We start from the raw sequence: 26,539 nt of genomic DNA, 5'->3' as shown, positions 1-26,539 counted from the left end.
GATCCTACTACTGTATTCTGCACTTTTTGCTAACCATTTGGGTAATAGCATGATAATATAGTAATATATGCTCTAAGACCTAATTCCATAAATAACAATTAGAGAAAACAGTATAGCGTGGTCTGTGTCTGTGAGCCCATCCAACCTTGTTCCCACCACTGCCTCTTCCTTTATGTATTAGTCTTGTTTGCAACTTGTGTTTTAGCAAAATGCTAAATCATCACACAATATTGATTTACAAACAATCAACTCCACAAATGTTTACACGAGAGGAAGTATTCTGGCTGTTTCTAGATTCTTCTACAACTTTTTCTTTTCCAGAGGGTTGGAGTTGCAAGGACATGCCTCACTGCTGAACTTGCACATCAGTAAACATGCTGCACACTGAGCCTTTTTGGGAGAGGCATTGGTTGATTCCAGTATTCTAAATACTTTAAAGAATACAAAATGCGACAAGGACACTGGATAATCTTATAGTTATATGTTTATTTATTATCTACACAGCATTTTTCTGTTCTATCAATGAGCAATTACCAAGTATTTACTTGGAGAGTTCCTAAAACTTTTACACAATACTGAAGAGAGTGAGGTCACAGTCACAAAGGCATGGATTCACATTCTGGATTCAATAGACTCAAGTTCGGAATGCAGTATTCAGTGACTACAACTGAAATGTTAAGTGCCATGTTTGAAATTGCCAGTCTAATTGAGGGGCAAAGTGATGAATCAGAGAGAGATTTGACAGCACGACTCAGGAGGACAGCACAGGAAAGAGAGGCTACTTAAGAGCAGTACAGGAGAGAGAACCAATGAATTTGGTGTAGTTGAGTTCAGTTGAGTCAGGGCAGTCAGTACAGTTCTGTTCCTGGAGTTCATCAGACTTTCCAAGCAGAGCAGTTCAGTGAGAAGCCAAGAGAGGCCCCTTTGAATCAGTCAACCTGAAGTCAGGTTATGAACCAGTACAGCTGAGTTGACCCAGCCAGCCAGAGTTTAATAACTACAAAGGGTGAACTTACGCAGCAGTAATCCTCTGAGGCAACAATTACATCAGGTGCATAAAGTTGCTTTCACATCTGGTAGGGAGAGAAGACAAAGAAAAAGAGAGGACAAGAGGAGAGACTACTGAAGATCAGCGAGAGAAAAGGGTGGTTGTGGCATGCGTGCCTGTGTGCGTGCGTGCATGCGTGTGACAGTTTCACTGGTACACTTTTACAGAGACAGGTTGCAGGGACAGTAAGTTAGACACAGGTGAAGACAGAACAAGCCAGAATATACTGTCAAAGTTAGCATGAGACAAAACACAACAGTTCACTGAAAAGCCAAGAGATGCCAGATTGAATCAGCTTGGAGAATTGGATTGTACAGAGGCAACAAAGTTCCAGGCTTTGGCCTAGAGATACAACAGTGAAGGAACCGCTCTGGTCTCAGCCCAAGCAGGGTATGAATACGGCTCTCTTCTTATCCTTTCATCTGAGGAAATAAAGGTGAAATTTACAATGAGCTCTGTGAACTATTATCCTCTAGCCAACATTTTCAATCTAGTATTTCAAATTGTAGCAATTTCAGAAGAATATCTTAAAACGTATTAGTAAAGGATTCTGATCATGCCATATTTTATCATTTATCATGTGTTTAGAAAATACCAGGAACAGCAACACAGCACCATCACCATTATTTTAGCCTAGTAATTTGCCAGTGGTAACCTTACATTGGAAGAGATCTCAATTTAAAAAAGAAAAGATTTGGGCTGTTTTAACTTTCTTCTGCATAGCAGTTTAATTCTAGTACTTATAGAGGCCCTATATGTACTTTGCAGTCAATATTAATCCAAAAGCCTCCTGCTGTATAGAATTCCATCACTGGCAACTTTCCACCCACCCTCCTTTGCCAAGGTTTGCAATTATAAACTTTATATTTTGTTGTCTTCTGCATTGCTTTTTTGAGATAGGGTCTTGCTCTGTACTCCAAATGGCTTGGAACTCAGAGATCCTCTTGCCTTGGCCTCCTGAACATAAAAAACACAGGGTCTAGGTGGGCATATTTCCTTGCTTACGCCCGCCCTCCCTCAAACCCCAGGCTGCCATCAGATTCTCAGTGATCACAGAACCCTACTGGGAAACAGAGATATTGAAATTTGCACTCGAGGAGGCTGCCCATCTAGAGCTTAATTACATAACATATAGAATTCCTGTGTGATATATTTAATCCTTCCTTGATTCATAAGCAGGTTCCTCAGTGAGTTTTGTAAGTACCAACAATTTTAAAGTGGACTGGACATTTGGTATAAATTGTTATCCAGAGGGAGACTACAAGTCACTTCAAATCTAGAAATGGTAAATTAGAAAATAATCAAATTATCAAATCAGAACTTAATTTATACTGGCATTGATTACCATTACAATATGGCTGATACATTAAAATCTTAACAAATACTGCTAACTAGGAACAGACATCATTGTACACAATAGGTACCAAGAGGGAAAAAAAATGGTAGCGCATTCATATATTTTTAATAAACTCCAGATTAAACATTCCCCATGGGAAGCTGTGCAGTGGCTCACACCTAAATCCCAGTTCCTCTGAGGTTCGGAGGGAGGAGGATTAGAACTTCTAAGTGCTTAGCTCGAGTCAATGTGTTAAGAGTCCTAGCCTGGGACTTTTGAGATGCTGTCTCAAGAACAATTTTACACTTCAAAATGATAGTCAACTAAATCAGAATGCATTTACTTATTTTACGTATGTTATTTATGTTTTTTCTGCAAAAGTTGTTTACTCTCAAAGCAGTGGATGCCTTTCGTTTTTTCTCACACCCGAGGAACTCCCCATACTGACTATAGATAGTATCATTGCAGTCATAACCTGGCCTTGGGAGAGCTACAGGTGTCTGTATTTCACTGCTACTTTTGTGACTACAGAACATTTACAATACATACTGGATGCTCCATGGTCTTGGAAGTCAAGTAAACCTGGCCAAGTGCCAGTTGAGACAGTCATTAAATGTGTATTTAGAAAAGGCACTGGGGCCGGGCGTGGTGGGGCACGCCTTTAATCCCGGCACTTGGGAGGCAGAGGCAGGCGGATTTCTGAGTTCGAGGCCAGCCTGGTCTACAAAGTGAGTTCTAGGACAGCCAGGGCTACACAGAGAAACCCTGTCTCAGAAAACCAAAAAAAAAAAAAAAAAAAAGAAAGAAAAGAAAAGAAAAGGCATTGGTCCGGATTAGAACCTGGGGTGCTTTCAAAACCCTAGGGCACGGTTGCTTCCACTAATAAGTTAACTGAAGTTTGTGTGGATAACCCAGCTCCCTCGTAGGCCCCAATCCCTGCCTAATGCATCACCACAATGAGTTGTCATCTTCTCTTCAATCTACTTTCACTCTCAGTTTGTGGCTAGCTGCATTCTACTTCCCATATACCTCACAAGCTGATATTACTATGGTGTAAACCACCTGCTAAGAACCATGATTGCCAATCCAATCACAGTACGAAAATGAAACCTCAGCCTTTGTAACTCATTAAACAATCTGTCTTATTTTTCCACAACATGAGAAACACTTGTAAACTCAATGGGTTGTTTTAATTGCTACATTTTACCACAATGTCAATCAGAGTGTAAAATTATGATTGCCCATAATTATGCATTATTACATGAATGAATGCTGGACAATCCCTACATCAAGTCCAGGCTCCTTATATCCCTAGTTTCCCCAAGCCCAAAGTAACTTAGCAACTGAATCTAGTTTTCCTTAGGCCTCGCTGTACTTACTTACAGCTTACTCTATTTTACTCATACTTATTTGCAGAACTTCCCACAACACTCGACAGTCATGTATCTCAATTAAGCCGGGCACCTGCATCTTCGCGAGCATGCTGCAATTCCAGCAGCATGGTGGATGATTCACAGGTTGTGCGGCATGCCTAGGGTGGCCTGACTGTAGGACAATACTCACACAATTCTAAACATTGTGTTAGTGCCTGTAACAAACTGATATTATTTTTTTTAATAATTTCTTTTTAATTTTTGAGATTTCTTTTTCCCTCCAATCCTCTACTGTCCTTACTCTTTTCCAAATTCATGGCCTTCCTTCTCTCTCTCTCTCTCTGTGTGTGTGTGTGTGAATGCAACCTACTTTGCCCCACATTTGTGTGTTCTCCCCTGGGGAAGACAATGTTTTTCCAACTCACAGAATTCCCCACTTTGTCGATGGTTGAGGAGCCCTGAGTTTCCCATGTCTGCGTTACTATGTCTCTTGGTATTATCTAGAAGCTACACCTTAATTTCAAGTTTAAATTATACACAAGCTTTGGGATATTCTGTCAACGAATGCTAAAACATTCACCTTCACTGAGAATAATGTTCTGTCCTCGTGTAGCTGACTGAATCCAAAACCCAGAGTTCCTAAAGTCACCCTGAAACACGTAGAGAAATGATACCCTCCATGTATCTTTGATGGTTCTTTGATCAGGATTACAGTAAAATATCTGAATTATTTGAGCCTTTTCCCCACAACTGCCTGGATTCTGGGAGACGCGGGACATCCTTTAATCAATTTCATGCTCCTCTCTGACAGGATGCTTGATTGGGGTCATTGATCATAAGCTGTCAGGTGTTCTTCCAAATCCAAGCTGTACTGACAAGGAAAAATTTGAAATTAAATGCAGAGTGGAGTTCCTTTGTTCCTCCTGGAGGCCATGTTTTCATCAGCGTATTTCAGGTGCACTAATTAGGTTATCAATCTAGGATTACAGGCCGAGACTGGGATGATAATACAATTTAAACCCAAAGGTATCCAAAGTGATGAAACCAACTGTCTAATGCATATTTTCACATGTCTTTTTCTCCCACAGCTAAGTTTCACATTACAAATTACAAAAACAGGGAATTATTTATCTATAGCACTAAGCAAGATCATAATAAAATTTCGCTACTTTATGAGCTAGTGTCAACATATAATCGTTTCAAGGCTATTTTGATCAATGTGCATCACCTACACTGAAGCTTGTATACAAGTCCACTCAAGTATTGAGATATAACGTACACTTGTATTTGATACCAATTTCATTATATTAACTTGCTATGGCATGATTTTGATATTAGTATCAATTTTCCTAATTGCAGGATGACACATGACAACAAAGGATTTGGGGCCTAAGAATGGAATCACAAGCTATATTGACAAAGTTGTTACACAGACAGTATCAATGTAACTATGACACAGTTAATGCAGTATTCTCTGGGAAATGTCAGGTGGTAAGTATAGTGGTTTGAATGAGAATGGCCCCACAGGCTTATATGTTTGAATGTTTGCTCCCTAGGGTTTTTCTGTTTTGTTTTGGGTTTTTTGTTTGTTTGTTTGTTTTGTTTTGTTTTGTTCTGGAACTGTTTGCAAAGTATTAGGAGGTGTGGCCTTGTTGAAGGAAGGGTGTCTCTCAGTGGTGGGCTTTGAGGTTTCAAACACCGTGCCAGGCACAGTCTCACTATGCCTGAGTGCAGGCTGTGGAACAGGATATGAAGCTCTCAGCTACTGCTTCCATGGCTGCCTGCTTCCTGCCATGATGATCATGAACTAATGACCCTATCAAACTGTTAGCAAGCCCCCTTTAAATACTTTCTTTTACAAGTTGCCTTGGTCATAGTGCTTACACACACAGCAATAAAATAGCAACTAAACAAGTAAGTTTCAGAATATTCTTTTATAACTCTTAGATAAGTATTTATACATCTTATACATGTAGCATACTTTTTTACTGTTTAATAGTTACAAATCTTTGTGACTTTGTTTGGAAATGAGGCTTTATAACAATAGTCAAGTTAAAATGAGAGCACAGAATAAGACCCAGTTAAGTATCACTGGTGTCCTCAGGCTCAAAATTAGACAAAGACATCAGCTGATGTTAACTAACCTATCCGAAGATTTACTATGAGCACTTTCAAACTAGAAATGTAGGGCACATATCTTCAGATAAATGGAAGTAAATAAATTGTACTTTTAAAACAGACTATTTGAGGAGAAGTTTGGGGGCTCAGATAATTAGCACAGAAATGTAATAAAGGCTTATGGTTTTTTCTAAATAAAACTAAAACCTGGCATACTTCAGCATCTATCTTCACTACTCCTCCCACCTATTTTATGATCACAGTGTGTCTTGGCTCAATTCCAACTTTTCACCATCTAGCCCTCACAATCCTTGGCAGCTAACTCTCACATGCTAACATTTTCCACCTTGTTCTTTCTTATCTCAAGCACTATTTGTATGATCTTTATCTTAAATCAGGCAGAATAAGGTAGATTGTGCTATAACAACATCAACAACAAAGAAAATTGAGGTATTTAATGAAAGATTCCTATTCCCATAAATGTTTCCAACAATCTAAGGTTTCCCAGAAAGTCCATATCCATGCAATGGGTCAACAATCCAGGCCACAAAGTCTTGTTGTAGGTTCTTCAGGCAAAGTACCGGTTTGCTGCATCTCACTACGTCCATCCTGAAGATCTCCTAACAGGCTTCACAACCAGCTTTCAATCTTAACTAAATTTCTTTCAGTCCCTTCTGCTTAGCTCTTGAAGACATCATTAAACCATCTCACTTGTCAAGCTATAAGTACATCATGCCACTTCTCATTCTCAGTAGAAAAGGTGCTTCAGGCCAAACCAGTGCTCTTCTTTGTCCCTTTCAAAATACAAACATGAGTAATATAACACGTGTCGAAGCTGATGATGTCAGCCTATCTCTAGTTGTTGCCATACGTTTGTGTTCTTAGCCATCTCAGCCCTAGATGGAGTGAAGCTGCATAATTCCCATCTGCTCAATGGTCCTTAGACACATGAATGCAGTGGTCAAGTGTGCCACTTGGACAAATCTCAATTGTACACCTAGTACAACTACCATAAGCTATTTCTTGGTTAAGGTCCAGCCCTGTCAATTCTTTATGTCAGCACAGAACTGGATCCTACCAGTTCAGAATAAAGAAACTTTGGAATTCCCCCAATATATAGTTCAAACACTTAACGTCCAATCAATGGTATAAGTAAAACAGCCTCAATCTATCCAATAACCACAAGATTTACCACGTTTCTACCAACAATACCTAACCCAGATCTTAGTCATCTTTCAACCTTGTTAATACAACCATAAATTCTAAATAACTGTATTTCACACCTATCATCCCTAGTCTAATCTGTATAGAGAAGTCAATGTGGTCCTTGTAAATGTATCAGTTTATAGACTCAAAGCTTCTCACTGACATGTCTCCCTCAGAGAGGCTCATATCCAGTGTCCTGTTAGCTGGGCTCAGTCCTCACGCTATGGCTTTTTGTTTTATCTTAGTGCAGAATTATTTTCCTTTACTTATGCATTTTCATAACCACCACTACCCCATGGCAACTGCCACTTCCCCTGGAATGTTCTTCCTTCCCTGCTGTCTTCTCACTCAACACTCTCTTTGCAGGACAGCTGTACAGTAGGTGGATTTAACTTTGCGGTTTACAAAGCTGCTTCGTCTCCTCCTTCACTGAGTGGCTTGGAAGCACTCATTTCTTTTTCAAGATGATCCATAAATTCGGTGCAAAAAGGCAAATTTCACCCATCAATGTTTTCACCCTTATAAAGGAAAATATTTGAAATTGTGACAGGAAATTCCCTCCCAGATTGCACAACAGAGGGGAGCCATTTCCAGTTCTGACATATTACATCTTAGACTTCAGATTTCAGAACTCTGGGGCAGTTCAAGGAAGTGCTTGTGGTCAAGCCAGCCTTTCTGAGCCAGGTATCCCAGGAGCTTTTTGTTTTACAGTATGTAGTGCATGTGCACATGTGTGCACGTGTGTGCGTGTGTGTGTGTACACTAACATTTGAGAAAAGATCTCACTCCATATCTAGGTTCATCTGGTACTTACTATATAGTGCTCAGGGAAAACATTAACTAATAGCGATTCTCATGCCTCGGCCTTCCAAGGATAACGATTATGAGTATGCACCACCACATCTATTAATTCAAAGAGACTTCACAGCACTTAAGAGTGGGCACTTGTTTCTCCTAACACAATCATGAGTGCTGGGAAAACTATGAGAAGAAAAAACAGGCCTGATTTCACAAAATAAGATCTGATGAGAGCTTTGGGAAAGCTGTACTCCTCTTAGTTAGCTTACTAAATGATTGCAAATACTCAGTTTTACAAACAGAATCCTTCACTGCAGTCAGCTGACACAGGAAGCTGCATCAGAGCTTTGCATCTAAATCCAGCATCATTACTTACCTAGTCATGCTAAAGAGATTACTCAATACCTGAGTGCCAGTTCAGCTATCTTTAATATAAACTACTATAAGTTTTGACTTATAATGCTAAAATGCTATACTGCAAAAATGCATGTAATGCCTTGGCACAGTATTTCATAGGAATTGGTATCTGAGAAAGCTACTATTCACATTAACTACACTAAAGATTCTCACTGTAACTTGTGCTAACTATATATATATATATATATATATATATATATACACACACATATATATACACACACATAAATGTATATATACATATGAATGTATATAAAGAGAATATATGTGTATACATGATACATACATTCTATATAATATACACATATAATATATAATATGCATATATCTTAAATAATACATATATGTTTAAAGAAAGTGAAGAATAAAATATAGAAGTATTTTTCAGAACCATAACCGAACCAAGAAGCCTGCCTGTGTCAAAGTCAATACAAAATTCCAAAAACAATTCCATCTGCTATGTGAAAGATGGGGTCCAAAGCTTGCTGCTTAAGAGTTCTTGCTGGGGCTGGTGAGATGGCTCAGTGGGTAAGAGCAGCCGACTGCTCTTCCGAAGGTCCAGAGTTCTAATCCCAGCAACCACATGGTGGCTCACAACCATCCGTAACGAGATCTGGCGCCCTCTTCTGGAGTGTCTGAAGACAGCTACAGTGTACTTACATGTAATAAATAAATCTTTAAAAAAAAAAAAAAAAAAGAGTTCTTGCTGCTTTTGTAAAGGAGCAGAGTTTGTTTCTAGCACCCACTCAAGTGGCTCACAAATGTCCTTTAACTCCATCTCCAGGAATGTCACACACTCTTCTGGTCTCTGCAGATACCTGTAACTCATGTGCCCAGACCCACATAAAGACAGATGCACATGCAAATGCACAAGTGTGTATACACACACACACACAAACCAAAAGATGTTTCTAAAAAAGATGGAATTCAGTGATCAAGGTTCTTAAACTCTTGCTTCATTATATCTTCCTAAATCAGATTAAGTCTTAAAATAACAGACCATCAATGGCTCTGACGGTGTGACTGCTCTCCAAGTGTCTCTGCCCAGTGTCCACCAAAAGATTACATTTGATATTTATTGACATACTAGGGTTATTTTTATTTTTAATAAAATAACCTTTAAACTATTTCTCTGCAAATCCTAGGATTTTCTGGTTCTAAGCAATAGAACTGCTGAGTACCAAGGACAAACATCCCTTTGAGGAGTCTAGCATGTCAGGGAGAGCAGCTGCCTGCACACTGAGGAATGCAGATGTGGGGAGATGGCCTCCATCTGGAGGTTCAGCAGGGCATCTCCCCGACAGAGCCCCAGCTACATGCTTGTCTGCTTGCATTTCCCACTAATGTCCTGTGGCAAACTTGAACACCAAGGTCAAGCAAAGACACAGGTATCACTACTCCCTCAAAGTCTTCTGTCAGCAACCAAGACAAGAGGATTTCTAGAAAAGGAAGAAAGGCAGCTTGACAGCAGCAGTTTGCAGCTCTCCCCGGCTACAGCAACATCTTACTTAGGAGACTATGGTATTTCCTGCTGTTAGCTTTTATTCCATCATAGTTTCTCTTTGGACACAAGGCACAGTGTCTTAAGAGGTGTGAGAGGCCAGTAAGACCCTGCCTAGATAAATTTTGTCCAATCAGACAAGGCTTTGCTGACTTTCAATTCGCCATACAATATTGATAGCGCTGTTTTCCCATCAGAAATTCAGAAAGTGCACACTTGTTAGCTCTTCTTACATCTATCCACATCTTACTGTCTATCACTCCTCCCAAAAGCACTACCGTGATTCAAACAATCACCTTTTGCCTCATAAAACTTTTTTTTATCCACGTAGCAGCTTTAAGTTCTTTTAAATCACATACACACAGTTGTCTCGTTAAAATTCCTTGCTAGCTTCTTAGCACAGAATAAAACCTAAACTGCCAAGCGCAGTCCAAAAAGCCTACCCTGACCCAGCTGTAAGCACTTCAGGCAGTATTTCATGTTCCTCATCTCCTTATTCTGCTCTCACCCTTAGCCTTCTAACTGGTCCCAAAGGTACAAAGTGCTCTCCTGTCTCAAGGCTACTGCTTTCATATCTCCTTCTTCCTTTCTGGATGCTATGTTGGCATCATTAACTGCAGTTCTACCATATTTTACCCAGTCTATTTTCAAATAACACTGCACCCGTGCTATGCACCTACCTAATACAAGTCATAAGAGTTGGCTGGCCTCTGCTTGTGCACACAAGTGTTCCTGAATCTGTGAGTGAGCTCGAGGGGAGAGAGAGAGAGACAGACAGACAGACAGACAGACACACACACACACACACACACACACACACACACAAACACAAACACACAATGATAATGCCTTTAGAAACAGATGCAGTACAGACTTCTCATACTAAGTTTTTCCTGCATTTCACTTAGAAAGTATTTCTATGGCAAATCAATTACCTGGAGATATGCAGAAACTACAGTTAAAAAAAAAATCTACGTTTCCAGTTTAATTATTAATCACACCTTTAGCAGATATTACACTTGGGATGTTCATGGGTAAATAAAATCTTCCAGATGATTGAGGTCAGGGTCACAAATGAGAAAACCTTTCTGTAAACATTACCCGGCATACTTCTCAATTTAGCAGGAGCTAAGGAGGAGGAAGAGAGATGACAGATGGAGCTGAAACAGAGAATCTTCACAAACCAAACCAAAGCCTAAGGGGCTAGAGAGACCACCAGCAGTCAAGGGCATTGGCTGCTCTGGTAGAAGACCCAGGTTTGGTTCTCAGCGCCCATTTGGGGGCCTCATTAAGTATCTCTAACTCCAGTTCCAAGAGATTCAATGATCTCTTCGGGATTCCTTATATAGAGGTGCATACAATGGAGCACATACATACATATAAGGGAACATAAACAAACACTCATATACACATACAATAAATAAATCTTTAAGGACAATTAAAACAGCCAATAATAAAAGCATTTAAAAATCCATGTGGTTTTGAAAAATCACAAAGTAGACAAAAGGAAACCATTTCAACCGTAAAACACTTTCCACTGGGGGCTAGACAGAAGGCTCAGCAGCTAAGGGCATTGGTTGTTCTTCCAAAGGACTCGGGTTCAATACCCAATACGCAATACCTACATGGCTGCTAAAAGTCCTCTATAAGTATAGTTAGGAGATTCAACACCCTCTTCTAGTTTCCTTGGGTATAACACACACATGGCACACAGGCATATATGCATGCAAAAACAAAAATCATATACATTTAAATAAATCTTTAAAAAAGAAATTTTCCACTGAGGTATGAAATCTTTGAGAGGAGAATACAAAAATGTATTCAGTCTTGATTCATGCTGCTCATTCTCTCCTGCTCCTCCAGGCTGTATGAGTCACAGAGGCCGAAGATACAGTTAAGTAAGTGTAGCAGGACAGGTTAGGGAGCCGAGCCTGCATGGATGTGCATAAGCGACTCACTAAGACAGACCAACTGAGGGAACAGTTTCCTCAGAGGCTAGAATATCTCAAAATCAGAAGCATCATGTCAACGATTTCCCTCCTTTACGAGCTTTGATACAAGCATGTATCAGGTCAGCAAAAGCATTCATTAGTACCGTCATATTCCCTGTGTGCGAGGGAGCGTGTAACCTTAGTACATCTTCCCAAGTATAACCCAACGGATTCAATACTGTGTTCAGTATTTCTGAAAACATGGTGGTATTTTATGACTTACGAGATATTTTAAGGCACAAACAGTTCAGTAATGATTTCCTCAAAACACATATGGAGGTTGAGTCTATTACTGTCAAGGTAGGAACAATGGCAAGGTCTAGGCAGGCATGGTGCAGAATGAGTTGAGAGTTCTACATGTTGTTCTGAAGGCAAACAGGAGTAGAATGGCTAATGGGCAAGAGGATGGTCTTAAAGCCCTACAGTAGCACACTTCCTCCAACAAGACCACACCTCCTAATAGTGCCACTCCCCAAGCCAGGTATATTCAAACCACCACACCCAATAAAAAAGAATATAGTAAATTTTGACAACAGACAAGACTGCAACAAAGTTAGACAAGATTCCTATAGTTTCCAAGTTTATGACTGAAATGAGTCTTTAAAAAAATAAGGCAGAATAGCCTAAGAGGAAAAAAAACCCAACAACTGACAGTTCACAAATACAATGCATATGAATACATGCAGAATATATAATTTTATATACATATGAAATTCTTTCATATTAGCCACTAAGCACCTAGAGAAAAAAATGAACCAGCTTTATAAACTAAACTTACAAAGTAATATTAAATAAAAAACATATTTAATGTGTTTCTAACTTATGGAAAAGTAATGCTTTGGACATATGAAACCTCACTGTTTATCCTTCCTCAAAAGATACACTATCAATAGTGATTGTTATGCATTATATATGAAATAGGTCATAAAAGGGCTCGTGTGCTAAAGGCCTAAGACCTAATTGCTGATGGAGAGGCGACTAGATCAGGAGGGCTGAATGGATTGGGAGGTGGATCCTATGTGGAGGAAATGGGTGACTAGGAGCAAGTCTTAAGAGGGTATATCTGTGTTTGCACATAAGCAGGCATACACAGATATGCATGCACCCTCCGTCTCTTGATTTCTAGGAGGTAAGACACTCCCTTGCATCACACTCTTCTGCAATGATAAACAGCATCAGCAATCCCAGAAATGCTCTCACATTCCCAAAAACAAGGAAACAACTGACTGGGATCTGAAGCTTCTGAAGCCATGAACACAGATTTGGGTTCCGTCAATTTGTTTATCTGAGGCACCATAGCAACAAAATCCTGACAATGATGCTTGGTAAGAATCACCTATGTACCACCCTTTCCTTGCTGTGACACATTTTTTCTAGTAACTGTCACTCTTTCAATCAAAACACCCATACCAATGGAGCTTAATTTAGGGAGTAAATTAGTTCCTAAATAGATCAGTGATTGTGAAAAAGGTAATAAAAAGAAAACCTCTAATGGTATCAAGTGTTGCCATAAGTACTTTGTATACATGTGGATGTGTGTGGATTTCAAAGGACAGCCTTTGGTGTCATTCCTCAGGTGGTGTCCACCTTGTTTTGAAGAGATAGGAGTGTCACACTGAACCTGCAGCTTGCTGATTCAGAGCACCAGGGACGTGCCTGGCTTGACCTCTCCAGCACTGGGATCACAAGGAGCTTTCGTCAGCAGTCTCGCTTGTTTGAAATAGTTGAGAGGCACTGCACTCTGATCTTCACACTTGCACATAAAGCATATTGCCAAATGGCCCATCTCCTTAACTCCACTGAATAAAATTTTTGACTAATTTCTCAAAATAACTAAAGTAGCCTATCTCGAGTACCACTCATGTCAGAGGCACTTGATATGTCCTCTTAGCTTTAAATTTAAGGAATCCAAGAATATTGTTGAACCTAAGTGTTAAAGTCATTAGACAGACTGACAAACCACACACACACACACACACACACTGTCTAAACAGTATGTAAACACAGCCCTTGGCTATGTTTGTATACAGATGGGGGTTCTTTTCCTCAGACATTCAATTACCTCCTACATCCATGATAGGTAGATTATTATTACTCAGACACAAGAAATGATTTTGCATCACTCAAACTGCTTCCAAACATTCATAAACCCTTGGTTACTATTACCATGAAGGATCTACTATAAAATATGTGATTCCATATTTTTCAGAGGCATCTTTTATTTTTTAAATTGGTAACTACCACCATCTAGGAATACAAGAGACATTCGACTGCTTTAGTCATTATCCATGAGTGTAATATGCTGGCAGTTCAGTTACACTGTATTCTTTTAAAGTAGGCTTTTCAACATAGCAACATTGCAAAGAAGAGGCTCCATCTTGTTACCACTCCAACACTGCTTTCATGTAGTATCTAATTGCCTGAAGTGGATTTCAGAGTTTCTGCTACTGGCATTACAGCCTCAAAAGCAATAGGATGGAAGCACATAGTTTGTTTTTTTCTAATGAACATTTTACCAAGAACCGAAATACTGGTGGTGTGACTTTCTGGAGTTAAAATGCAACCGAAGATTTTGTGTCAAAGAAACTTCTTCAGTGGGTTCTGTGTGTTCTGGATGAAGACTACTACTCTATATAGCAATGAGGGTACAAGCTCTTAGATTCACCACTTCCTCTGCTGTATTATAACCTCCCTGGTACAGGACTCCTGTCTTCCTACTACTTCTGCCTGTTCTCATTTGAATCTCCTGTATTCCATTTCACACTCTAATATTTCAAAGCTTATGCATAAAAAAAGACGCAAAAAAAAGGCTCAACAAGGAGACATTTTAATGCAAGTTACATTAATTCTGTAATTTAGGGATGAAATGCATTCATCTCAGAAATGGTAGAGGACTAACAGTGAAACAAGAATTCCCATTTTCAAAGATAGTAGGAATTTCTAATGCTATGATTGATAATTTAGTGTACTTTTGGGTACCTAAGTTTGGAAGAAAAAATTTATAAAATAACAATCCCTTGATAAAACATATGACCCTATACAGTAACGAAAAGGCATATATTTTTTACCTACAAAATATTGCCTATAATTTCAAATATTAAAATATATGCCAAAGGAAAGGAAATAACAAATAATGAAAAAAAAAAAAAAAAGAGCAGTGAAAAGGGCCAAACTCTGAGGTATTCTGTCATTTCTCTTATTACTTTCTGGAGCTATGAATTAGATGTAGAGCCTTACAGCATCATCTGTACCCATAGCCTAAAGCTAGAGCTTGGAAAGACAAACAAAACAAAAGCCTTCTGGGAAATACTAATGAGAAGAGAAAAAAATCATCCAGACAACAAAAATATCAACTAGGATAGCATACAGATATAAGGAATGCCAAAAATGCATACTTTAAATGTTTTACAAGTTACACACTGGTTTATACAAGATACCATGAGCCACTAGCCCAGTCCTTTCAACTGTGTATGAAGCAAAACATATTGCCAAAAACAAAGGTAGGGTTACTCAAACATAAACAAATGGGACCATGCAAAAAGGCAGTGTGTCAATGAGCTGAAGTTGCAAACTAGTAACCTAGCCAACAAAGACCACAAAACTGCTGTGAGCATCACTTGTTAGACAGAAAAACAAGTAAATGCACGATACTGGGCTCCAATATAATATCTTAAAATGGAACTTAAAATTCCAAAGTCAAGAAACAGATGAATGACTGAATCATGGATAGCAACATACAATTACGACAGTTAAGAAAACTAAAATTTAGGCTGGAGAGATGGATGGCTCAGAGGTTAAGAGCACTGACTGCTCTTCCAGAGGTCCTGAGTTCAATTCCCAGCAACCACAAGGTGGCTCACAACCATCTGTCATGGGATCCAATGCCCTCTTCTAGTGTGTCAGCCACAGTGTACTAATATACATAAAATAAATAAATATTTAAAAAAAGAAAACTAAAATTCCAAGTAGACGGAATACAACTTTAAAAAAAAATGTTTAAATAGGTAACTGATCAGATTGCTCCTTTAGAATAACCCAACAGTGTGGACGTTAAAGACAAGGCTGAGAATATTCTAGAATTGTTGATAAAAGCATATTCTCAACTATTTACAACATAATAAAACGACAGAATGGAAAAAAGGATTGTGAGCAGCCAGGGAGAGTAGGAACCTATGGGTGAGTTCTGGCAGTCTACTGTATAGCGCAGGCACCAGGACACGTTGGTTTACTGTATCTAAAACCTGCTGAGTGCATCTTTCGTACTCTCAGTGCAGGAGAGTATGTGAAGAAACACATTATTACGCTTAATTTAATCATTTCATAGCATATTCATATATCAAAATATGTTGTATACCTTAATACTATATCCTGTTTTTTCTATTTTACTTTCATAAAGCTAGAAAACAGAAAAGTATACTACAGAAAGAGCTGTGAAATGTATAGCTGACTTCTCAGAGGAAACAATGAGAGTCAGAAATGCACCTTGAGGATGAAACAAAAGTATTTTCATCCTATAAAGTCTTTTGTACTCTGGTGATTTGAATGGGAATGGGCCCCACTGGCTCACATATTTGAATGTCTGGTCTCTACTTGGTGGCACTGTTTTGGAAGGATTGGGTGTGGCCTTCTGGAGGTGTGACACTGGGTAGGGTATGAGGTTTCAAAGCCAGGCTAGTTGCCCCAGTCTCTCCTCTCTGTGCCTGCTGCATGTGGGCTAGATGTAAGCCCTCATTATTGCTCAGTGCCATGCCTGCCTGCCTGCTTGCTCTCATGCTCCCTGCCATAAATACTGTGCATGAACTCACCCTCCAAAACCTTACCAAGCCCTACCTTAAATGCTTTTTTGTTTTATAAGTTGCTTTGATCATGGAGTCTCTTCACACTAATAGAAAAGTAATAAAGACAAATTTCTAAAGGAAATTATGAAACATTTCCTAATGATGAAGTTACTTTATAGGAAAGCAATGCAATGTAAAATCCAGAGAGGGGAATTTCAAAATCCATATTCAGATATGGATATAGCATTGAATGGCTAAAATTTTAATATGTGAGAATATAAAGGATAGAAGTAGTAGAATGAACAACTGTATTAGCTAAAGGTAGGGTGCTGTATCCATGGTAATGCCTTCCAGGGTTCATTCTGTGCTTAAGAAAAGGATCAATATCCTTCACATATAACTTTAGGCTAATAATAGCTGAACTTACAGAGAAGACCTTCTAAGGAATGAAAAGGATGAAAGAAATACCAACCAAACAACACATTAAAGCGAAGGCACTAAGAATACCAAAAAATAGAAATTACAGTATAATGGCACAAACATCAAATCCTTTTCATTACAGACATGAGAATATGAAATCTTAAAGATTCCTTAAAGTATTACTGAACCCAATTTGTAAACCGTGGCCCTACACATGCATACAACTGACAGACATAGGACTGAGTAAGACTAAAACTCAAGGTTGAAATCAAGGCAAAGGTAAGCAAGGGAACTGCAGAGGTTATATTAATATTAAAAATGCTGTATTTCCAGTCAAAGGCATTTCTGTGGAGATAAAGTGGCCAACAGAACCATGAGTACATTAAGGGCCACAGCTGAAAACTTGAACCCACTTCTCTCAGACCTCAACAAAACAAGTACATTAAAGACATAAGTGGAAAAAAGGAACAATCACAATCCAATGGAAAACAAATAAAAAATGTTTAACAAAGACTACATTGAGGCTACAACTATTTTCCCTGTCTAATTAAAAATAGATAGTCCAGCAATCAAAGGCTCCCTTTGGCTTATCTAATTAAGATATCCAATCAAAATATACAACCACCACCCCCACCACCCCCACATCCTAACCCATTTTAACCCAAACCAACCCCTCACTTTTCTCTTCTTAAAAACTATACCTGTGAGGTCATTTGCTGCTGTTTTTCTGCCTGTGTCAGAAAGCAGACACTAATGTTCTTCCCTGCTTAATAAAGAATCTTGGTGACAACACGTGTTTGGGTGTGGTTTGTACCTAATCTGGGGTCTGAAAATCTTAACCATCCTGTTCTTTCCACCTTTTCACTTCCTCAGATCTAGAGTTCAGAGGGCGAGGATTTCCATCTTGGCAGTTCAAGCACACCACATTCTGAGTTGGCTTCTATCTGTTGCAGGATCTTGTGCACACAGCTATCACCCAGAGAGCTATCAATGGAGGGTGTCGGCAGGGAGTAAGATCAAGTTCCCGGCTCCTCTTTCAATCTTGTCAAGTCGACACTGCTATCTCCCATGTTTCCCTGTTCTTCCATGCTTGGGGACAAGGGAGGGTGGTTAGGAAACGGGCTTACCTTTAAGGAGATTTGGACTTGGCTGTAAGGGCTCGCCCTTTGACATCTTTCTCCTCAGCCTTGCCCTCAGAGATGACCAGCTTATTCTGCAGGGAACACAGCAGCTGGAGGTAGCTCTGGTTCCTAGAGGGACAGAGTTTGTGGGAAGTGACACGAGTCTTGGGTACACTGCCTGAGGCTTCAACCCAGGATTCCAACCTCACCTCTGCAGCTTCTCCTGTTCCTGTCCCGCTTGCTGCTTCAAGGTTTCCAGTTCCTGATGGGATCCGTCAAGCTTCTCCAGAGCCCTCTTCCGGCGCCTCTTGACCTCTGCAGAAATCTTTGTCAGATTCTGCAGACGCTTCTGAAGGGGTGAGAATGCAGGGCCGTGACTCACCTCATGCTCCTCTCAGCCCCTGCCATATCTCCCATCTCCCCTGCTTAGCCAGAGCTTGAGGCTCAGACTCACTGACAGGCAGAGATACCTTGTCACTTCAAGACAGAGAAGAGCCTAGAGAGAGTCAGAGCCCACCTGTTGCAGTACCCACTGCTTCTGAGCCAGCTGAAGTTTCTCCTCAAGGACCCGCTTCTGCAGGGAGAGAAAGGACATTCCTTCTTAGGGTTGATCTGTGGAGAGAGCATCGAGGTCCAACCCAGCTTACCCTCTCCTTCCTCCAGGCCTGCGTCCCCTCAAGTTCTCTAGGTATACCTTAGCCTCGAGTTGCTCAAAAGCCTTCTGAAGCTCTGTGTACTTCCTGTGAGCCTCTTTAACCTGGGGTAAGGCCTCAGACAGGGCACATTTTATGACATCCACGTGATCCATGTATGTGGCCTTCATGTCCTTCCACTGCTCCTTAGTTTCAGTTGCCTTTTGCCCTAAGGTGGGCCACAAAGAACAAGAACACGAGTGAGTCATGCCTGCGGCCAGCCTTCTACAGCTCTCGATCACAGCCTTCCCGTGAGCCAGACACAGGCATAGCTCACATCTTCCCCCTTCAACCATTCAGACCACACCCTGCCTACAAACGGAAGCCTACTCACGACTTGCATCTTCAGAAGCCAAAGCATCTGCGTTCTGGTCAGTATCCTCCTGAGCCAGAAAAGCCTGTAAGAAGTTCACTACTTGAAGCTGGCTACAAAGCAGTTTGTCTTTCTTCCGCGAGTTCTGTTTACAGTGGGGACAGAAGCAGGGATTAGTCTTGCCTTCTGGTACTAGAGGCCAGCCATTTTGTTCTTCCCCATTGCTGCCCACTATTTCAAGAGGCTATCCCAGGACCAGCCCCCCTCCCCCACCCCCAGTCTTCTGAAACGCTGGGTCCCACTTTGTACATACATACCCTCATAAACTCCTCCATGATTTTGGCAGGCAGCTCTGCTTCTTCCTGCAAGCCTACAGGTTCTAGAATGGCTGCTGCCTCAGCTAGAACCCTGTAAGGCATGAGTAAGATTGTGCTAGGGTACCACACGAGTGCGAAGGAACATATGCACTGGCATCTATGTCAGGAGGGTGCCAATGCTCAGAGGCTACCCAAGGGTCTTAAGGGACTTTAGGCTGAGATCAGAAACACCATGTACCTGGACAACATACAGTAGCAACTAAGAGCCATGAGGAAATCACCTGAAATACTGGAGGATAGGGACTGTGCAGACATGACTACGTGTTTAAATAGGGGGTGTCACAATGGGTAAAAACTGGAAGAATCAGTCTGAAAGCAGCAGGGCCATATATACAGAAACAGAGAAAAGCCAAAGCTCAGGCAAGCCTTGGAAGACATGCTAGTAATGGCTGTGCTCAGAATGTATGATGTGTAACCCACCCAGCCTTTCCAGATTGGCTGGAACAATCCACTAGAGGACAGAGATATAGATAAAAAATACTAAAGAAGAAGGTTATGACAGAAGGTCCTAGAATGGTAAAGGGTTGGTTACGACATCTGTAATGGAACTGGCTTTTTTAGAATACTACGCCACAGGGCTCAGGGTGGGTGAGGTAATGTCCCTCAAAGGCAGCATCCGACATAAGGTGACCTACGTCAGCCATCCAGACGTATCACTCCGCATACAGAAAGAAGTCCCTGCTTAGTCATACCCCTGCAGCAGAATGTCACAAAGACCCTAATAGGCATCACTCCAAAATAGAGACATTGCCACACAGTCAAATTCTGCACTCCTGAATTGAGGCGACATCAACGCTCAAAGGCCGCACTCATTGAGTAGGATGACAGTCTTTTCAAGCTGCATCATCTTTTCTAATTGAAACTGCTCCTGGGGCCTACACTCCAGAATCCCGGTGACATCCTCTCTCGGGGGCCGCACTCCTCAGCTAGGGTGACAAGATCCCTCAGAAGTCGCACTCCTGAACTAGGGCGCCACTGTCCCTCCGCCGCCACTGCCCGAGCCGCCGCCCCAGGCCCTCGCCTTCCACACTCACTCTTTCGTCGCAACAGCGTTGTTTTTCTCCGCAACAGCGTTTTTCTCCGCGTCCGCCATGGTTCTGTCGCCCACCACGCCTTTGGATTCTCCTGGACTGCCCGCCTAGGTCGAGATTGGTTTCTGGGTAAGTGGGCAGGACTCTAAATGACGTCACCTCTTTTCATTGGCCGGAGTCGATTCCGGTCCCGCCCCCCTACGCACGCGTAGGCGTTTTTCGGCTCTGGGGGCTGGCTGGAGGTTCTGAGCCTGCGCAGTAGGAAGCACTGGTAGCTGAAGGCCAGACAGTGAGAAAGCAAAATTTGGTGGATGTAGACACCGGAAAAAGGCTATTATCTGTTCCAGTAGTCACGCTTTCCCATTAAATGTACTGCTGCGGAAGAAAGGAAGTGGGCCTCTCCTCCACGACGCTGAAGAATACTGATCTTATAAGTAAATACTATATGAGTTCAAAACATTGTGCTTTTAAAGATCTTACTCAGAGATTCCAGCTGGTTCTCCTGTGTGGACAAGTCCCAGCTGAAAGTGAGGGTGGGCGTTGGTTGCCAGAATGCAGAAGGGGGAGAAAGAAGGCTGCACCTAGAGAACCCGGGGCCAGCAGCTTTCTGAAATACTCTGCTGAATCCTGAGCTGTATCTGAGGAAATTTCCCAAAGGGATTTCTAAAGATGCTTTGGAGATTAAAGCAGAGTCGATATTAGATACCATTTTCACAGATTGGTATTGAAGAATGCCTACTCTATGGTGAGCAGATACACCACTGAGAAGTGTCGCCTTGCGACTGGCAATAAATAACCCTACGTTGAGCACTGCTGTGGCACCATCTAACAGATTAAAGGAATGAGGCCTTAACAATCCCTTAAATGTGAGACCGACTAGACTGCAATCATGAAGATGAGGTTACAAAAAAAAAAATCACCAAGCAATAGGTTCGGCTTACAATTCCTGATCTTTGCTTAGTCATTCCCAGGCGTGACTAAAAGAAAATTCATTATTAGATGAATAAGTCACTGTTTAGAACAGAAGTGGATGTTAAGACAGCAGACAAGCAGAACATCTTTGTGTTCCAGAGAAGGAGTCAACAGAAACCAAGATGTGCTACAGATGTGGGCAAGAGGAACTCTCATGTTACTGCTGGGAATATAAACTCACATATGTGTTTTGAAAACAATGTTTCCTCAAAGGGTTAAACATAGAATTCCTGGATGATCCATAATTTTCCAAGTATAATTACAAAGGAAGTCAACATATAAACACAAAAATGCACACAATACACGAAATCTGTAAGAGCCAAAAGTAGAACAAACCTGTCATGACACAAGGAATGAGAAGAACTACTGTAAATGGAATACAAATTTATAATAACAAAAATGGGGTATTATTGTATGGGAATCTAGCAGTGAACCTTGAAAAACTGAAGCCAGGTAAACAAAATTGCAGATTTGATTCTTTCTTTCTTTTTCTTTAACTTTCTTTTCTTTTCTTTTTTTTTTTTTTTTCTTGTGTTTTTCGAGACAGGGTTTCTCTGTGTAGCCCTGGCTGTCCTGGAACTCACTCCGTGGACCAGGCTGGCCTCAAACTCAGAAATCTGCCTGCCTCTGCCTCCTGAGTGCTGGGATTAAAGGCGTGCTCCACCACGCCCAGCCTGATTATTTCTTTTATGTAAAATATACAAATAAGGCAAATCAATGAAAGCAAAGAGTGAATTAATACTTGACCCATAGATAGGAGAGGGAAGAGAAAGTAAGGTAAGGAGAAATCATTGAGAGGAACTGTAAAGGAATAGTTTCTTTTAAAGGGTTTAATAGAAATGTTCTAAAATTAGATTACGGTGAATGTTGAACAAGATATATAAAAGGTGATTTTTATGCTAGAAACAAATGTCCATAAAGCTGTTATTTACAGATGTGAAACTAGACAAAGACCTGCCAACCTTATCAAGGTGGACATTGTACTATGTGAAATTCGATGGCCTCGGTGGCAGATTAAACATGGAAATCAAATTAATAAGTTTTAAAGCATAGGAACCACACAAAATGAGCATCTTTTTAAACAAATGAAACGACTTAGGACCAACACTAGTAAACTGAGACACAAGTTCTTACAGCTTAATATCCTTTTAAATAAAGTTCCTGAGTGCAAGACAATGAGGTAAGGAAAAAAAAAAAAAAAGCAAAGAAACAATGCAACAACCCCCACATGGAAATTTAATTATAAATCTAAAACTACCAAAACACCTCAAATCACTTTGTTGCGATTTCATCACTGGATTTTGCAACTGTCATGGATCATAATGTAAATATTTGTGGTTTCGATGAATCTTCGGCAATCTCCATGAAGGGGTCATTTTGAAACCCCCGAAAGAGTTGCGACCCACAGGTTGAGAACCACTGCCCTAACACAAGAGCCATGAATGAAACTGTCACGGCATACCATAATTACTTAACTTAATCCAAGACCATTAATAAAAGAAAATACCATAAGCAGCTGTCAAAAGAAGGAAAACAGCTGCATGTAGAAAAACAAAATAATAAATATAGGAAGCATTTTGTTAGATATACTCCAGTAAATAAGGGGAGGGAAAAGAACTTCAAAGAAAAAGCAAATTGACCTTGGTTTCTATATGCAGCAAACAGTCTTCAAAACTGACAGGTAACTAGAGGCATTTTTAGCCTGGAAGTAGAAGTGATTTTTTTTTCCAGATTCACCTCTATAAGAAAGATAAAATGCATTAGGTATATGGAAAAGTGACATCTGCAAATGTGAATATGTACAGAAGAGTAGAAAGTACCAGGTATGGTAGCTATGTGAGGAAATATGTCTTTTCTTAATATTAAACATTTATAAAATATTAATGGATAGGTTCAGACAAGGAACAGATGTGGTAATACGCACAGATTCCTAAAATATGCTCTAGTCTTAAGACCCAGCACTTAAAATGCCCAGCACTTTAGTTATCTTAATGTTATCTAAGTATATCCTTTAGTCAAAGCCCAATATTAGTTAAGAGAGGCATCTCTCATCAAAGAGTGTGATTTTTTCCCATTACAGAAGATTTTAATTAGCTTGTTTGTCACATGATTCATACCAATGCAAAAGAACATGCTCGGGAATAATAGAAAATCAATTCCAGCTTGGGTTAGACCATCTAGTACAGGGATGACCTTGAATAATTTACTTAATCGAGAATTTCATTTTGTCATTTACTAAGGGGACTAAGGCTGAGAACATTTCTTTATAATAATTATGAGAAATTTTCCTATGGGAAACCATAGAAGGTATTTAAACATCTCTCACTTTTGTCTGTTATAGGCGTACTAACACTTGAATTCCTATGTCTGTCAGTTTCCGGTAGGAGTCATGGGTACATGAAAGCAGAATTAGTTAAAACAGCAGAAACTTCTTGGGAAGCATCCTTTTCCGTAATAACTTAGAGGATGCTATAAGGAGTAAAACATGAATTAGACTAATTTCTTAATAAACTGCTCTATTCCGGTTGCGGGAACATCTTCGGGTTGTAACATCTTCCGGTTGCGGTAACATCTTCTGGTTAAGGGGACATTTCCTGTGAGTAATGATACTGCCCTTTTGAGGTTTGTTGTTACTCGTTTTTCACTCTCAATTTAATCAATACGCTTAAAGCTCTAATTGTGACTTTCACCGAAGTCACAATTAAATAACAGCCCAGATGCTTAACGTTTATCTCAGAAACAATATCACAGCTCTTCCATGAACCGCTACTCTGAAAGCTGGTGTTAGCATAACGTTAGCTACAACTGCTCTTTCTGGAATTTCCAGACCAAGGTATTCCATTACGGTTTAGGGGGGAGCTCCTTGTTTAGCATATAAATTGCAGCTCCTAAGGGGATTCTTGTCTTGGGTTGCTGGTTCCAGATGAATAGATTCTGCCTCACACATTGTTCAATTCCCTGTTCAGCCTGTCATCCCTCTTGCTATGCTCAGCATCTATGCAATTTGGACACGGACCACCTGACCTGAATTGCAAGCTCTTGTGAGAAAGGATGACTCACCAAAAGCAAATCCCTTCTTCAAACCCATCGAATCCTTCCTAATCAGTCTAGCCCTCCAGCTTTTTACTCAATGTTTCCTGGCAGAAATGAGCCAAAGCACTATTAGGGAAGCTTGAAAATCAAAGGAATCATTTTTATGTCCCAAACTCAATGTGGTATACATTATAATGATTATCCATTCAGTTTTGTTCTGGTTGCTTTCCACCTACTTTTAAAGGGATATGTATTGCCTTATCTTCACAAATCTTTGAATTCACTTTGAAAAGAACTATCTTACCCTCTATCATTTAGGTAAGTGCTAAGTTGATTTGACATCACCACTCAATGGCGAATCACAGAAGAAATAGCAGCTCAGATGCTTAACATTTATCTCAGACACAATTATCACTGCTCTTCCCTGAACAGCTACTCAGAAAGTCAGTGTTAGCATAACGTTAGCTACAAATGCTTTATGAGATCTAAATGTAATGACAAGCGTAGTGAGACACTGTCTCAAAAACAAACAAACAAAAAAGTTAAGCCTGAATAGATAAACACACAGTTCCTACTTTTGATAACTTGTTATTTTTAATATTAAAATAATGTAAACATTTCTCTTAACACATTTAACTTGGAAGAAGGTGACTCAAAGTAGGTCTAGAAAATGATGTTCAGAGGAGTAACCCATCAAGAGAGACCCATAGACTGAAAGAACAAGGAGAGAATCCAGTATCCCTATCCTATCACATTCATGTCTGTCTCTGCTTTGGCATTGTAATATTCGTGTATATACCTGATATACCTAATCCCCCTGGGGAATTTTTATGTAATCATGAGAGGCCCATTGGACACACAAACTTTATATGCCCCAGTACAGGGGAACGCCAGGGCCAAAAAACTGGGAATGGGTGGGTAGGGAAGTGGGAGGGGGAGGGTATGGGGGACTTTTGGGATAGCATTGGAAATGTAATTGAGGAAAATACGTAATAAAAAATATTAAAAATTAAAAAAAGAGAAATAAGCCATGAGTTCTTGGGCAAGCTGAGAGTCCTATTCATTTTAAAAGTATATAAAAATGCAAGGTCATTCCGTGTGATTTTCCCCTTTCTTTGTCTCTGTTTATCATTTAAGTACTTGATGTTCCAGAGCAGTATCGTTTGGACAGTTGTGCTCATTTTCCAGGCAAGTGAAACTCAAAGAAAGCTGTACTTGTTATTTTATTATAATAATATACTGGGATACTATAAAAGTAAAGTCCTGCTGGATATTCCTGTTCATTCTTTGGATAGTTTTAAATTTGCATAGGATTTGAAACTGTGTCTCCGAGTGTTGCTTAAGCTTCCCCAGATTTCTGAGCTCCCATAATCCTTATGCCTTGACTTTCTAGATGTCTGCACCACATTCTTATGAGACTATATCTGTCTCATCTTGCCAATGGTATCCCTCCAAGGAAATTAATGTGAAATAGGTCTTAACCCAATATATCATCGTTTTATTGTATGACACCTATGTCCACATATTTAGTTTTAATATGACCCTACAAGCAGGGCATAAATATTTTTCTCAGCTGTTGAGACCAAAAAGTTTGCATTTCCTACACCTGGAGGTAGAGCCATGATGCCCAGTAAGTAAGATTTGGGGTGTGAATGTGAGTAAGCGTTGAGGTTAGGACTGACTCATGCTGCTAGCCACGTGGTTTAGCACCTTTGGTGGAATTTTTGCCCTTCACCTGTGAATTGCCTTAGCATTTTAGTGCAAAATGAAATGGGAACTGTATCTCTAGGGTTCTAGACCTGGGCTTGCTAATAGTGTACCTATTTTATGCCAGTTGCAACTTAATTACGATTACATTGCCTTAATGTGTATTTGCATTAATAATTAAAGGGGGTCTGTATGTATCTTTAGGATACATTTATTTTACAATATTGGAGATAGTTAGGGTTCTTGAATTTTCATTCAAGGTGTATAATTGAGTTTCTGCAACAGACTTCCTCAAACTTGTACTATG

The 26,539-nt window shown here is 40.1% G+C and overlaps 1 protein-coding gene across 1 annotated transcript; it reads right to left on the bottom strand.

Moving 5' to 3' along the window:
* Positions 1–466: 466 nt before the first annotated feature.
* Zwint (ZW10 interacting kinetochore protein) lies at positions 467–20,652 on the bottom strand. Its single transcript, XM_085842875.1, has 8 exons — positions 20,524–20,652; positions 19,430–19,520; positions 19,134–19,257; positions 18,802–18,968; positions 18,625–18,681; positions 18,317–18,456; positions 18,114–18,236; positions 467–1,470 (listed from the first exon to the last, which is right to left on the bottom strand). The coding sequence occupies exons 1-7, from the start codon at positions 20,580–20,582 to the stop codon at positions 18,116–18,118; spliced, it is 759 nt and encodes a 252-aa protein (XP_085699001.1). The 5' UTR covers positions 20,583–20,652; the 3' UTR covers positions 467–1,470; positions 18,114–18,115.
* Positions 20,653–26,539: the final 5,887 nt, after the last annotated feature.

Source organism: Mus caroli, unplaced genomic scaffold, assembly GCF_978045245.1.
Source record: "Mus caroli unplaced genomic scaffold, Mus_caroli_1 scaffold_9, whole genome shotgun sequence".
NCBI lineage: Eukaryota > Metazoa > Chordata > Mammalia > Rodentia > Muridae > Mus > Mus caroli.
Note: the sequence above shows the minus strand (reverse complement) of the source record. Positions and strands in the feature narration are given on the sequence as shown.

What these genes read in the sequence shown, in the direction of transcription:
- Zwint (XM_085842875.1), bottom strand. Translation starts at nt 20,582, where the DNA reads ATGGCGGACGCGGAGAAAAACGCTGTTGCGGAGAAAAACAACGCTGTT. An exon ending in AACGCTGTTGCGACGAAAGA is followed by an intron (nt 19,521 to 20,523) that starts GTGAGTGTGGAA and finishes CATGCCTTACAG; the next exon opens with GGTTCTAGCTGAGGCAGCAG. An exon ending in TTGAGCAACTCGAGGCTAAG is followed by an intron (nt 18,682 to 18,801) that starts GTATACCTAGAG and finishes CTCTCCCTGCAG; the next exon opens with AAGCGGGTCCTTGAGGAGAA.